General features: G+C 53.3%; 1 protein-coding gene across 1 annotated transcript in view; it reads right to left on the reverse strand.

The window, feature by feature from the left end:
• Positions 1 to 6,988, reverse strand: part of SLIT1 (slit guidance ligand 1) — a 153,444-nt gene extending 146,456 nt beyond the window's left edge. The window contains exon 1 of the mRNA XM_054581705.1: positions 6,792 to 6,988. Within this exon, the coding sequence (XP_054437680.1) occupies positions 6,792 to 6,988 (197 nt within the window). The remainder of the gene's footprint in view (positions 1 to 6,791) is intronic.
• Between the last annotated feature and the right edge of the window lie 7,979 nt (positions 6,989 to 14,967).

Here is a 14,967-nt window from a genome sequence, read left to right on the forward strand (position 1 = left end):
CCCTCTGCTTATTCTTCACACCAAAGCCAGGGCAACAGAACGGCTTAAGACAGCAGTTTGCACTTGTTACTCTCCACTCAAAACCCCTGGGGGTAAGTGCTCGAAGGATCTTGTCAAAAGGACACAGGAGCAGCTTGAAATGTCTCTCACTGGCCAAATGCAGAACTCTATGAATATCGAAATAAATAAAGATAGTAACACACTGTAACCAAAGAACAAAATAATAATCCACGGGTCCATATTGTTATAAATGAATGGGCAAACAAACATGGAGGAGAAGGGAAGTTCTTTCTGACAGTAGTTGGCCACCTGAGAGAGAAGAAATGATGGAGTTAAAAATTTCTCATCAGTACGTGCTAAAACTAGTGAATAAGAATTTGATGAGGAATAGGATCTTTACGTAGCCTCACAGTATCTCTCCACAAATGACTTATTAATAACTAAGAGTAAATAGTAGCTTTCAGCTTACCCAGTGTTCAAAGCCAGAATCACCAATATTGGGACAAGTTGACATCATGTGTCTTCCCCTGACATGACCCACTGAGAAGGGCACAACCTCACTTAATTAGCACTCCTGCCAAAAATACGTAGTGCAATCACAGAAAAAGAGCTGATGAAGCCAAACTGAGGGACATTCTATAAAATAAATGGCCTGTATTCTTCAAAAACGTCAAGGTCAAGAAAAACAAAGAGAGGCTAAAAAACTAGTCCAAATTGAAGGAGACTAAAGACCCATGACAAGAAAATGCCATGTTTGGTCCTGGACAGAATTCTGGACCTAGGAAAAATAATGGCCATGAAAGACATTTGGGGGACAACCGATGAAATTCATACATTAACTTATGTGTATTAATTAGTCATAAATATACATGGGTAGATAATGGTATTATATCAATGTTAAATGTTCTAATTTTAACAGCCTTATTGTTTTTAGAAAATATACACAGAAGTATTTAGAAGAATACTTCAGAATAGGTGACAATGTGTCCAAACTATTCTGAAATGGTCTCAGGAAAAAAGACATGTGTGTGTGCACGCACGCACACGTGTGTGTGTGTGTGTGTGTGTGTGTGTAAAATATACGATAAAGCAAATGGGGCAAAATATAAACAACTGAATCTGGAAAACAGATATACAGGAGTTCCTTATACCTGTACTTCCATTGCAACTTTTCCATAAGTTTGAAGTTATAACAAAATAAAAGGTTAAAATAAGAACAAAGGGTCTTCTGGAGTGATAAAAATATTCTGAAATTGGATTGTGGTAATGTTTACACAACTCTGTAGAGTTATTAAAACATTGGATAGTTAAAAAAGAAAACATTATAATAAAGTTCCGCCCACATCCTGTCTGATGGCTGCCCATTTCCCAGCCCCATGGCCCAGTGCCCACCCACTACCTTCCTGTCTTCCCTCAGAACTCAGCAACACATATGTTCACCCCATCAGCTGGATCGGTTCCTCTCCTTCCCAAATACACGGCGCACAGCTTCTGAGGGCCCCCGGATTTCCTTGCCCTTGCCTCACCTCTCCACTTACCTAAGTCCTGCCCAAACCTTCAAATCCCACCTCCTCGTCACTTCAGGGATCCAAGTCCTCCTTCCCCTCTCACTCCCATCTCATTTCTAACAATGACAGTCCTTTCTACATGCCAACCTTATTCTAACCACTTTACACAGAATATTGCATCTGAATGCACAGGCCTACGAGGTAAGCGCTATCGTTGGCCCCATTTTACAGATGAGGAAACCAAGTCTCTAGTGAGCTGCCCAAGATCACTTAGGGGGCAAGATTCAAACGGGGCCATTCTCGCACCAAAGCCTGCGCTGGTAGCCACTGCGCTCTATTCCCGAAGGGCATCCTTACACATTTGTTCTTTCGCAGACAGACCTTTTCCCCCCACCAGGCCGCAAGCTCCCAAAAGAGTGGGCCCACACCCTGACCTCTCTAGACACTTTGCACACAGCAGGTGCCCAACAGCTGTTTGTACGCCACAGGCTGGGTTCCAGAAAGGAGAGGAGGGGGTTGTGAGCTCCGCCAAAAGGAAGAGCCAATTCTCCACCCCCACCTCTCCACCCCCCAGCACAGCCCAGCTCCCTGGCGACTGCCCAAAGCCCCGGCCGTCATCTGCTCTGGGTAATAAGTATTTGTATGGCGATAATTACAGCATTTGGGAAGAAAATCCCATTAAGCAAGAGCCCTGCCGAGCTGCTAATGCCGGCACAGAACTGGAGGCGGCAACTCCGCCAAGCTTCGCTCTGCTCCCAATAATGCAGGAGCGGCCTGTCCTGCCGCCCCTCGTCCGGCCCCAAAAGAGCACGACCGCCCCTGCTGGCAGCCTCTGCGGCCTGGGCCACCCCGCCGGCCCCCTGCCTCGGAAAGGGGGCACCGAGGAAGGGGCATCGCCACCTCCAAGTGCTCCAGGGTTCCCAGGGGCTGCAGAGCACTGGGTGGCTGTGTGATGAGGGACGGGAGAGCGGGGCCCTGCTGGGACCCAGCATTGAGGGTGCCCAAGTTTCTTTTACGTCCCTGCAATTCTGTCACCTTAATAACAATAATAAAACCATTTATCGGGCACTTGCTGGGTGCCCGGCCCAGTGCAAAGTGCATTACCCGGCATCGCCGCATTTAATCCTCAGTCTCCCTTGGAAGGAGGCCCTGTCATCATCCCCGCTCTCGGGGCAGGGAAGTGGGGGTCCTGGGAAGTCACTTGCCTCCAGAGCACTCACCACAGTTTGCAATTACCATTTATTCTCATACTGTGTCATTCATCTGTATCTCCCCTGCTGGACAAAAACTGAGAGGGAGGGGGGCCGTTTCGATTTCTGTCCAGCACTCTTCACTCAGCCGAGGCACTTAATCTTCGCCTGTCAACCTGCAAAACTGTCATCGTCCCCTTTTACAGATGGGGAACTGGGTCTCAGAAAGGATGAAGGGCAGCACCGGGGCGCTACTACCGGCCATTGAGAGCTCAGCACTAAGCCCAGGCTACCTGCTACCAGAGACATGTGTCCCACCAGGAAGCAAGCCCCCTGCAGAGCATGCATTTCTGAGGTAGGAGACCACAGAGTCCCGCTCAGAGATCCCAGATCAAGCCCCGATGTGGCCCCTTGATTCCTCTCACTACAGACACCATCTGATCGTTGTCCGGAATTCCAAACAGGCTCCCAGACAATCAGCCTGGGTGTCCTGGTCAGTCTTCCTTGGGCACGACCACCCAGCCTTGTTGAACGGTGCCTCCAGACTCAGGGGGCTGAGCTGGGAAGACACGGCGCCCCCAGGCCTCTAGAGCAGACAGAGAGCTAGGGCAGTGGACAAACTGTCCGGGAGGCAAAGGGACATATGGAAGAAGGCAGTAGAGTGGGCACCCCTGGCCGGAGGAACAACAGAGTATGCAGGGCCTGGGGCAGAACGGGAGCCGGCAGGCGGGACTCGCCCCTCTCTGCGCCCTGCACCTTTAAGGGGGGTCTGGGGCAAGCCTCAAATACGATTGCCCAGGGAGCAAAGGAGAAGCTGTGTCCATGCACGCTCTCTCACCACCCTCTCCTGAACACTCCAAGCCAAAAGAAGTGAAAGTCGAGGTCCTCGAGCGGAAGGAAAGACAATAGTGGCCGTGGCTGGGTCTCTCTGAGCCTCAGTTCTGCAAAGAGATAAGCTTCCAGGCCTCCTCCGGCCCCCACCCCCCAAACCTTGCTTGGTATTTTAGTTGTTCCATGGCAGTGAACCGTTCAGCACTCTCCCCCACCGAGCCCACCAGCCCCGCAGCCCCGCAGCCCCGCTGGCTCAAGCAATGTCCTCAGCAGCCTGGGGACCTGCCCGCACAGCCTCTTCGCAGAAGTCCCTGCAGCAAACCTTTGACAATTTCTCCCCACTTTGGGGGACAGGCCTGGGGGAGAGGTATGGACTATATGATCATAAAGTTGCTGGCCTCGTGGGCTGCTGTGGAAACTGCCCAGAGGACAACAGGCAAATGCACAGCTGCCATTTATTAAAATTTTGCAGCCTCAGAAGAAGCTGGCGGTTAACGTTCTGATGCTGTACGATACTCACATTGACTACAGAGCATTTGCCAAAGTTAGTGTCCACCTGGGCTCGGCCCAAGGCCTGTTCTTAGGGTGTTCTTCTCCTCCTTAAATGGCCCTTTTGCAGCCTGCCTGGTGACAAGGCAGGCTCTCTCTGCTTTCTACATCCTTTCCCAGTCCAAGAAGTTTTGCCCCACAAAGATCAGATTCCCCCTAAGATAACTCACCCCTGTATTCCAACACTGAAGTCCCCAAAGAAAAAAGTCCAGGTAGAGAAAGGCCTTTCTGACCCTTCCCAGCCTTCCCAACCTCAAGTCCAATCACATGCCACCGGACACCGCCTGTCTCAGCCCCAGGGCACAGCCAGTCCACTGGCCCAGCAGGCCCGGCACGCTCCCACCCGCGGGCCTTTTGCTTGTGCGTTTCTTGTGTCTGGCCACCTGCCCTTCCTGCTTGACAGAATCCAACCCAACCACTGCCGAGAACCAAAGTGCCCTGATAAAATGGCCTATCCTCTGAGAAGTCCTTTACCCCAATAAAGGGCTTCTCATCTCAATGCTGCTGCCTACAGCCCCATGAGCCGTGCGCCCGGCCCTCTCCCAAAGGTTCACAGTGAGGTGTCTCCTGCCAGGTCCCCTCAACTGTACCTCCCTGAGGGCAGGGACTTGCTCCCTCTCTGCTGGAGCTCTAGCACCCAGGGCAGTTTCTGGCTCTGTAAAGATGTGCTGAATTAAATTACAAGACTCTTCCCCGGATCCTACTGCAAGGATGGCTCTCACTGAGTAAGCATCCTAGTGAGCCAGGCACTCCCCACACGTTACCTTCAGTCCTCACAAGATCCAGAGACCTTATGTACCAGAAGCCGCATTTTCTTCATAGGAAGCAACTGAAACTCAGAGAAGTTAAGTAACTTGTGCGAGGTCACAAAGCAACTAACTGACAGAGCTGGGGCGCCGGCCTAGGCAGTTGCAGCCCCAACACCTTCCTCTGCACTGGGAAATTTAACATCTCTTTTAATCACAGAAGAAGAGCTCAAGAGTTCATGAAAGTCAAAACACTCTCTTCAAAACTAAACATGAAGAGAGAGCAAGGAATGAGATGACTTCAAGATTCAGATCCAAAAGCAAAGCAGAGGGGCTGCTGTGTCTCAGCCCTAAGCTGCTACCAGGGTAACAGCTGCAGGAGAAATGCCCCACGGACACAGCCAAGGAACAGAGTCGGCCCAGAGGGAACAGGTGTGGAGGGTGGCCCTGCAACCTCAGGGGTCTTCTGGGCAGATTTTGGCTCTCAGCCCCTCTCCAGGGCCACACAAAATAATGCACAGGTGCCCCAAGCAAACACAGTTTGGTCCAACTTATCCCCACAGCAGCATCTTTCCCAGGCCCCCACACACGCCCTCACACACACATTGATTCCATTTAGATTGCATCTAGATTGCAAATTCTCTGAAGCCTCCATGGGAATCTTTCAGACTCGGCCAGGAAGAGTCTGGAGCAAAGTGTGCTCACTAATTGCTGACCTCGGTACAGACTCTGATGCAGGAGACAGCTCTCCCCAGGGTCTGGTTTCTGCCTCTGACCAGCTGGGAGGCATGAAAAATGTGCTCAAAAGTTAGCGAAATATGTATGCTTTTCCTGGGAGCCACTGCAGTTGCCCAGGATGTGGGAAGGAGGAGTAGGCAGGTTCCAAAGGCAGCCTTCTCCAAAGTCCAGTTCAAAAATCTCCCCAGTCTGTCACCTCTGCAAACAGCACAAAGGCCCTGCATGTGACCAAAATCTATACACACGGCCATGTACAGGGACTCTTGCACTGAGGCGACACCACTACACTAGGAATTCACACAGATACACATTACACATTCTGCAGGGAATCCAGGAAAACAAATTATATAGGTTTGTAAACACACACACACGCTAACCATCTACACACACACACACACACACACCCCCTTACAAATCTCAGAGGGTCTAGAAAGAATTCAGAACTAAGAGAGACGGGAAGAGAAATGGTGTTTTGCGATTTGTCATGGTCAATGTCTGCAACCTCATGTCTCCCTCTCCAAACCCCTGACCTCTCAGCATGATTCATGGGGCTCTTGGCCCAGGTTGTACCTACCGCTCTCTGGGTGCTTAACGTAACACACCCTGAGCCCCAAACCCAAATCTCTTGGGTCCCATTGTCTGACAGGGTTGGGGCTCACTGGATGTGAGGTGGGGGGCCAGTGCTGGGCACCTGCCAGGGAAGAATTCTTAAGGCTCCGGGGCAAACAATGGGAAGAAAGGGAAAAACGAAAAATTTCAGCTCCATCCCATCTTGCCACCCATCAGCAGCCTGCAGGCTCTCAGAGCCCACATCCACGCACCCTTCTCAGAACACAGCTCAAGCCACACGTGCCCAAAAGGAGACATGGTCCCTGACAGAGTGAGGAGCTTCCCTCCTGGGTGCCAGGAAGGCTTTCTGGCACCAGTTCGCAGGCACCCTGGGGGAATAAAGTGCGGGCACAGCGGGGAGGACTGCCAGTGCTGAACGCGCTGTGCAGGTGTGAGGATGGGCGCTGACAGCCCCGCAGAGGGTCCTTTGAATCCCGGGAAAGAAAAACAGTGGCTCTCCTGGCTCCTGGCTCCAGAAGGACCCTGGCAGGCACTGACCCTTCTACTGGCTGCGGAGCCCGGACCCAACGGTCCTGCCCCCACCGGCAGCCCTGAATTGCGTCTGGGTGGGAGGGCAACGTCGGGGCTCCCTGCGGGCTAGGGCCGAGTGCAATACTCACAGGCGCTCGGTGTTCCGTGGGATGTTCTTGGGGATGGCCTGCAGCCCCGTGCCGTGACAATCCACCGTGGTACCGGTGCAGGTGCAGAGGGCAGGGCATGCTGTGGCACCCAGGCGCCACGCGGCTGCCCACAGCAGCAGCCAGAGCTCCGGCCGGACGAGCCCTACTGAGCACACCCCCCGGGGCATCAGCGCCATGGTGCCTTCGCAGCGTCCCTCCAGCGTGCCAGACGACGGCAGCCGCTGACCATCCCCGTCTGGGGCGGCCTCCAGGTGCAGTCCCGGGGCAGAGCCACCGAAGAGACTGCCGGCTACTGCGCTGCGCCCTTGCGGGCTGGGAGGCACCTTGCTCCTCCAAGCGACGGCGCCTGTGCAGAGGGCTCTCGGCTGCTCTCCGGTTTCTCGCTGGCTGCGTCTCCCTCCCTCCCTCCGGCTCCCAGCAGACCGCTGAGAGGAGGAAAATGGGCAGGCCCCGCGCGCTCACGCACCCCGCGCGCGCACACACACACACACACAGTCACACACACACAGTCACACAGTCTCACACCCGCACGCTCGCTCCCACCCAGCAGTCATCCATCAATCGAAAAGCACACATCAGGGCCAGACTCCTCCCCGCCCTCCCCCGCACACCCCCTCCCGCCCCCGCCCCGCTGCGCTCGCGGCTGCTGCCAGCAGCGTACAGTTTCAAAGGTGGAATCTACAAGGCGCCGCGAGAGGGCAGGGGGCTGAGTCTTGGGGGGGTTGACTCACGGTTCGACCTGCCGGTCCTGAACCTCACCGGACACACACACACACACACACACACACACACACACACGCACACGCGAGCACACTTAGTCGCGAGCACCGGGCACCCGCGGCCCCTGCTGCTGGTCCAGAGGGGGACGGGAATTTTATTTTGCCGCCTGGCCCCCTTCCCCTGGGCCAAAGACACAAGCTTTCCTCGACGGCAGAAACTGCTCCTAGGCCCTATGGAACTTGCTTTGTCAGTTCACGGTGAAAGGAAGCCCCGCACACCCAGGTGGTTATCTACAAGCCACCTACCTTACTGAGGGCAGAGTGGGGTGGGGGGGCGGGGCGGGGAGCCAGGTGGCTGGGACAGAGCGTGGTTGGACTCAGAAGGCCTAGACCAAGTACAGTCTCCTCCCTTCCCTCAACATATCCACATTCTCTGCCAAGGTGGAACACACAGCTAGTTGCCCCCACCCCCACCTCCCAATGAGAATGGCCAATGGGCTATGATGGCTTCCCAGGTGGTAGGGAGCAGGTTATCAGTGGGAGTTAGAAATCTGCCATTTATCTTCCTCTGGTCACCCCAGTGTTCTCCCATTTCCAACAGATAAAAACACTCAGTCCTGTCTGCAAAGGACTGCAGGAAGGGATGGAAGGGGCCTGGACGGCCTGCCTGGGAGAGAAGCACCACAGGGCCGCCCTGTCAGACCCTAGGCCCTACACTCCCTTTGGGCAGGGACTTAATCAGTCTAAAGCAGGTGTGAACAGAAAATCCAGGTGGGGAGAGAATCATCCTCAAGTCAGAAAAGATAAGGACCTCCCAAAACCAAGGACAGCTGTGGTTTCCTGGTAGTCCACAGGACCCAGGCGTCTCTTGGCCGTCGGTTGGCACCCCGATTCCAGGCCGCCTACAGCCTGGCAAGAAGAAACAGCTGAGCAGCTCAAGAACCGCCTCCCCTCACAGGAGTTGGCTTCCCGGGGTTTCTTCTTCGGAGAAACCAGAAAGAAAGGCGGCTGGTCCCAGAGGTGCCGGGGTCCGCACAGCTTGCCTGAGGCGGGTGGTGTGATGCTGATGGGGCTGTGCAAAATCAGTAGAGGCTCTGGGTTTTTCTTTGCCATCCTGATGAAAATTTTGCAGTATCTCTATTGTCAGCACATACCGTGTGGCCAGTAAGTCGCAGCTACTGTGGCTGACTTTGTGGGCTTTGGACAGTCCTTCTGAAAGTTTTCACATACTGCTGTCCCTAGCCTCCATCCAGGGCCATCGGCTCTTAAGCATCAATTCAGTGGCAACTGGGGGTGTTGGAGGAAGGGACTCCCCCAGGGGTCTCTGTGGGTGTGGTCTTAGAGGAGCTTTCCACAAATCCAGCCAGAGCTCCCGCCTGCCAGGGCCTGCTCTCCTCTGTCCCTCACAAATTCCTACTCAGGGCACTCAGCCCCCACCCCGCCATCCCCCCCAGCTGCCTCGGCCAAGTTAAATCCTCATTCCTCGGAGGCTGCCACTTCGTTTATCCCCTCTTAGCTGGGGCTCTGTTTACACACGTGGCTCCTTCCCTGACACCCCTCCTGGGGCCAAGCCTCCAACACATGGCTTCCTCACTTCCTCACTGAGGCACTTAACCCAGCACCTGGCACTTAGTAGGCCTGTCACAGACGGCACTTGGACTGTGGAAGACGGCTGGTCTCCAACCTTTTGCTCCAGTGGTGGGTGCTTCCCTCGCCCCATGACCTCAGAAATCTCCTGGAAGCCAGGACCCATGTGGGGAAGAGGGAAAGTGTTGATTAACCTGGCAATACACCCTGGGGGTGCAGAGAGGCAGGGTGAAGGGGCGGGGGGCGGGGGGGTCGACTGGGCAGGGGGCTGCATCATCAGCCTTGGCCCTGCCTGTGGCTCCTGAGAGCCAGCCACTGCCCTAGAACCTTCCAGACTAGCCTGGACGGTGAGTCCCAAGCAGGCCTGAAGCCAAGTCGTCACTGCCTAGCCAGGCCTGGCCTTTGCTTTAAAGTAGGGAAGGAAGGAAGTCCCCCTCAAACCCAGAACAAGGACTCCCCCACCAGCCCGTCACGGGGAGGCCCTGCCCCAGCAGCCGGGCAGCTTCTCAACTTGGCTCCCATTTCCAGTTCCTCCACCCCAGAATCTGGCCAGCTCCCCAATTTGGGAGGCAGCTCGCCATGAATGGATGCAGCTCATTAGCGTTCCCAGCACATTATACTCGATAAACAACGGCCTGGCCAGCCGCACACCCCAACCTTCCCCCAACCCCCGCCCCTGCATGTTCAGTTGGCTCTCCCATGCCCCTCCCTCTGTGGGGTCTCCCTGCCCCCTCCCTATAGCCGGGCCACCTGCTCCCTCTGCAGGGGTGGGGAAGAGGCGGGCCTGTCACACTGCATCTGCCGGGAGTGCTCCGCCGAGCCCCACTCTGCCCACTGGCCACCAGCAGGCCACCCCCCCAGAAGGATTCTTGGGGCTGGGTCTCCCCATCCATGGGTACGAGCCTCCCCCGAGTTCCCTCAGCCAGGCTCCGTGGGCAGCCTGCTGCCGGCGACTCCGGGAACCGCTGCCCTCCTCCCAGCCTCCTGCTCTGGGTCCTCTCCTCCATCTCCGCCGCCCTCCTGAAGCACCAGGAACACAGAGGGCCTGAGCGAGGCTGCAGAGTAATGTGGTTTAGTTTCTAAACTGCAAAAGGCAAGAATGAGACAAAACGCCTGCACCTGAGCATTTGTTCAACACCATTTATTGAGTATTTATGTACCACATACACTGTGCTGGGATTGCACAGGGAATAAAAACAGACCTGGCCCACAGTGAGCTCATAGTCCCACAGGGAAACAGAAGAAAGAAAGCCACTCAACACAATTAGTTCGGTAACAGGGAGTGTAGGCTTGCAGAGAATCAGAACGTGGGGCTCCGTGTGGGGCTCTGTGTGGGGCTGGAAGGCTCCTGGGAAGAGGAAGCACTTGAGCTGAGTCTTGAAGGATAAGCAGGCATTGGATGGATAGCAGAACAGGAAGAAAGGCTTTCTGGGCAAAGAGAACTGCAGGAGGTAAGGCACAGGGACAGCAGCAGCATCCTCAGAGGCCGAGGTCAGCAAGGCAGGGGTCCGGGTGGACGGAGTGGGCTGAGGTCAGAGAGGTGACGAGGGCACATCCCAGAGGTCTGGTGCAACCGTTCTCTGCCTTTGCCAGACTTGTAGAATCCCCTGGTCTGTCCCCGCACTCAAGCACATGCCTGCATATGTGTGCACTTACAAAGCAGTATCCCCACAACCAGTGACAGTGGTGGCTTCCAAGGAAGGGACTGAGTGGTGGCAGGGGGACCGTTTCAGCATACACTTTTTCCCTGTCGTTTGGATTTCTTTACACCTATAGTATGACCTAAGTCCCCACAACCACCAATACATTTGAAAACATCCCCTGGAGTGCTTATTGTAAATGCCGATTCCCAGGACACACCAAGACCTTCTTAATCAGAATTTTCAGTTAGCAAGTTGGAAGGGAGGCGGGGTGGTTTCAGGGACCACGCTCTAAGAATCAAGGCCTGGTAGGCTGAGTTAATGAGTTTCAACTTGAACCTGAAAACTCTGGGGAGCCTTTGAAGGAAGAGGCCTGGCAGGGACAGAGGTCTAAGGCCTGCCTGCCTTCCTCTCCTCCAGTTTCCACACACTGTTAGCAAGCAGGAGATGCATCAAAGAGAAAGAGAGCCACGGGGAGGGGGCGGGGAATGAAGAGGAGGGGACAGAGCCATGTGACACTGGTGCACAGTAACTTCAATCACAAGATGTCAGGGCTGGAAGGGGATAAAGAAATGAACAAATCCAAATACCACCATACAGCCGGTGGCCCACAGAAGGGGAGCAACCAGCCCACTCGGCAAAGGAGTTGTCAAGGTGAGCCATGAGTGAGTCTGGGTCTTGCTCCCCTAGGCTACATGCCTGGGTAGAACACAGCATCTAACCCACCAAGGACCTACCACCCCCATAAGGACTGAGAAACGAGGAATAGCTGGGAGGTCGTGCCAGCAAGACTCGGGATATTTTAGGTTTAATCTCTAAACCCCATGATGTCCTCAAATTTGGAGAAGGATGGACTGCTTGAGAATCTCAATGACAAAGTTCCACCATATGTGTCCAGGACAATTCTGGCAGATCAGAAGCACTGGGAGCAAGAGAGAAGCAAAGAGGAGAGAGGAAATAAAAAAGGAAAACGAAAAGCAGAAAACAGGGCAAGAGAGTCTGTGCAGGTAGCAGTTTGCTCGTTCATTTATCAAACATTGATTACATGCCAACTGTCCCCAGGCATTAGTAAAGTAAGAGATTTTTGCTTGGGCTTTGTTGGGCTTCTTATACCTTATTTATAGTTGTCATCAAATTTGGAAATTTTTCAACCATTATTTCTTCAAAAATGTCTATGTCCCCTTCTCTTTTTTCTCTCCTTGGGGGACACTACTAACACCTGTATTAGGCCACTTGAAGTTGTCCCATAGTTCATTGATTTCAGTCTTGTTTCTCTCTGTGTTTCATCTTGATGAGTTACTGCGGATGTGTTTTCACATTCCTTATCTTTTCTTCCGCTGTGACTAATCTGTTGTCCTGCCCCCCCACCAAAGCCATTTTTATCTCGGACACTGTGGTCTCTTCATCTCTAGAAGATCCACTTAGGTCTTTTTTTCATCTTCCATATATCTTCTTAAATGCCTATGTTTCCTTTTATTTTCTCATACATATCGAATATAGTTGTAATAACTAGATCTATGAATTCTATTGTCTGTGTCACTTCTGGGTCAGTTTTGATTGATTGCTCTTTTTGCTTCATTAGGGGTCATATTTTCCTACCGCTTTATATCCTGGTAATTGCAGAATGAATGTCAGATATTGTGGGTTTCACCTTGCTGGGTGCTAGATATTCTTGTATTTATAAAAAATAATTTGGGGCTTCGTTCTGGAACAGAGTCGAGTCACTTGGAAACAAGTTGGTCCTTCTGAGGCTTGCTTTTAAGTTTTCTTAGGCAGGACCAGAGTAGCCTTTAGTCTAGGGCTGGTTTCCTCATTACTGAGGCAATATGCTTCTGAATATTCTCACTAATCCCCTGTGAATTTGGAGGCTTTCTGCTCTGGCTGGGGGGAACACCAAGGCTTCCCAACTCTGTGCAAGTGCTGAGGATTGTTCTGCCAGCTCCTTCTGGGTGGAACTTCCGGGCTTCCCATACTTGAGAGCCTGTCCTGGTGCGTGCTCCATGGAAGACAGGGGGTGGGATGGGGCACGCAGTCAGGAGCCACCTGCAAGTCCTGGGCTGCAGCAATTTCCTCTTCCAGGAGGATTCCAGCCATCTTGGCCTCCCAACCCTCAGCGTCAGCCCTGCAACTCAGTTTCCCGCAGGGCTCCCGTGGGGGCCTCACTGGCCTGGAACTTCTCTCCAGGCTGTATGTAAACTAGGGCAGTTACAGTGCTCACCACACTTGTTTTCCTTCTGGAAGGAATCGCCATCCCACATTACCAGTTGTCCAATGTCTAAAAACAGTCTTTTTATATATTTTTTTTTCTGGCTATTTATTGTTTAAGGGAGGATGATAAATTTGGTCTATTACTCCATCTTGGACAGAAACACAAATTTGTGAGAGATTTTTAGCAATACTCTACTGTCTTAACACTCCGAGTGTGCTAGGGAGAGGCAGGCAAGCAGACGGTCACGCGACTCCGGCGGGCACCCTGACGCTGGCCAGCAAGGCCGGGGCCTCAGCCGCAGGGGCTTCTAAGCTGAGCAGATGTGATGATTTTCTCTCCTCTACCTAACCTCTAATTCAGCCCTTTCTGTTTGGAGTTTCTGTTTGGAGTGATGAAAAGTTTTGGAAACAAGGGTGATTGTTGCACAACACTGTGAATGGAATTAACACCGCTGAATTGCACACTTAAAATTGTTAAAATGGCAATATAAATTAAAAATATACAATTAAAAAAATAGTAATAGTAAGTGATGGTTCCGTAAGGGAGAAGATGTGATCTTTCTCTCCAGCCACCCAGGCTGGGCCCGTAAGTGAAGAACACAATAGTGATCACTCACAAGAAGTGACTGCCCACCCCCCGGGGTTAATAAATTGCTCATCATTGCCCCCGGGACAGGAACAGGAGATTCGAACCCAGGGAGTCTGGCTCCAAATGTCACACCTTTAACCATGTCACGGTACTCCACAATGACAAAACAGTTTGCTGTAGGTTTCCTCTATGACATGGGTCATCTGTAGGTGACTCTGCAAGGAAGTGCTATTGTCCCCATTAATGAGCAGAAATTTGAGGCTCAGAGTGAGCTGCCTGCGGGTTATCCATCTGGGGGGGCAGGGGCATGGGCAGCGGGGGCGGGGGAAGGTGGCTGAGTTGCTTTCTCAGACCCCAGCCAGCCGGCCAGGAGAGGTCAGATAAGGTGCAAACGACTGACTGCAGAGGGCAGGAAGAATATTGAAAATCTATTGTTAGGCTGCTCTGGGCTTCGGCCAAGCCAGTTTGGAAGGTGTCTCATCCTCTTCTGCAAACATTCATCCACTGGCAGGAGCAAGGGCTCAAACCCAGGGTCCCTGCAGGCAGAGAGGGGGGCATGGTTTCACAGACACTCGCCCACCGGGCTCTGCCAGGCGCTACAGGTATGGAGTGCTGCTGGGGGTCCCAGGAGACAGAGAGGAGGCCAGGGCATTGGACTTTCTGGGGCTGGGTGGGGCCCTCTGGACCCCCACGGGGGACAGGGGAGGGGGTCATATGCTAAGAGGGTGTCCTAGCAAACAGGAAGCGCACACTTTTGTTGGATGACTCAAAACAGCACCACTGGACAAATGGGGTGGGCACGGCGCAGAGACCCTATGGAGACTTCAGGCGCCACCTTCGAGGGTCTGAGGGCAGAATTACACCCCAAGAAGTACAGAGTCGGTCGGTCGGGCTCTGTAACCAATCCAGTTGCCCAGACACACAGCATCCTCAGTTTTTCTCGAGAGGACAGACGCATAGCACCCCTGCAGGGCACAGCTGGAAGCTTTTCCAGAGATAAGCCTTTCAATCCACCACTTTACAGACGAGGGAAGGGAGCCCCTAGGGGACAAAGAACTGACCCAGGATCACAGAGCTGGTTGGCTGGCTGTCAGCTTCCGGGGCATTCCTGTAGGCAGTCCGGCGACGAGCCCGCCGTCAGGAACCTAGCAGATGCTCAATAAATGTGTGTGAAACCAAAATGAACTGGGATAGGAGCAGAAAACTCCCAATCTTTGAGGAAAAAAACAAATTTAGAAGTCCAGAGATAGTAACGGTTGTTCAGAGCCAGAGCAGCTGGAGCCGGGATAAATAGACCCAACCCAGGGACCAGAGGCGGATGCTCCACCCCTTTCTGCTATGAAAGAATGAGCTACCCCTCCCTCCTCCAACTGCCCACCCCAGAAGCAAGGGTGAGGGATCACCCTAGGCTG

This window comes from Pteronotus mesoamericanus, unplaced genomic scaffold (genome assembly GCF_021234165.1).
Source record: "Pteronotus mesoamericanus isolate MK-2021 breed Mesoamerican mustached bat unplaced genomic scaffold, CSHL_Meso_final contig_657, whole genome shotgun sequence".
Classification (NCBI taxonomy): domain Eukaryota; kingdom Metazoa; phylum Chordata; class Mammalia; order Chiroptera; family Mormoopidae; genus Pteronotus; species Pteronotus mesoamericanus.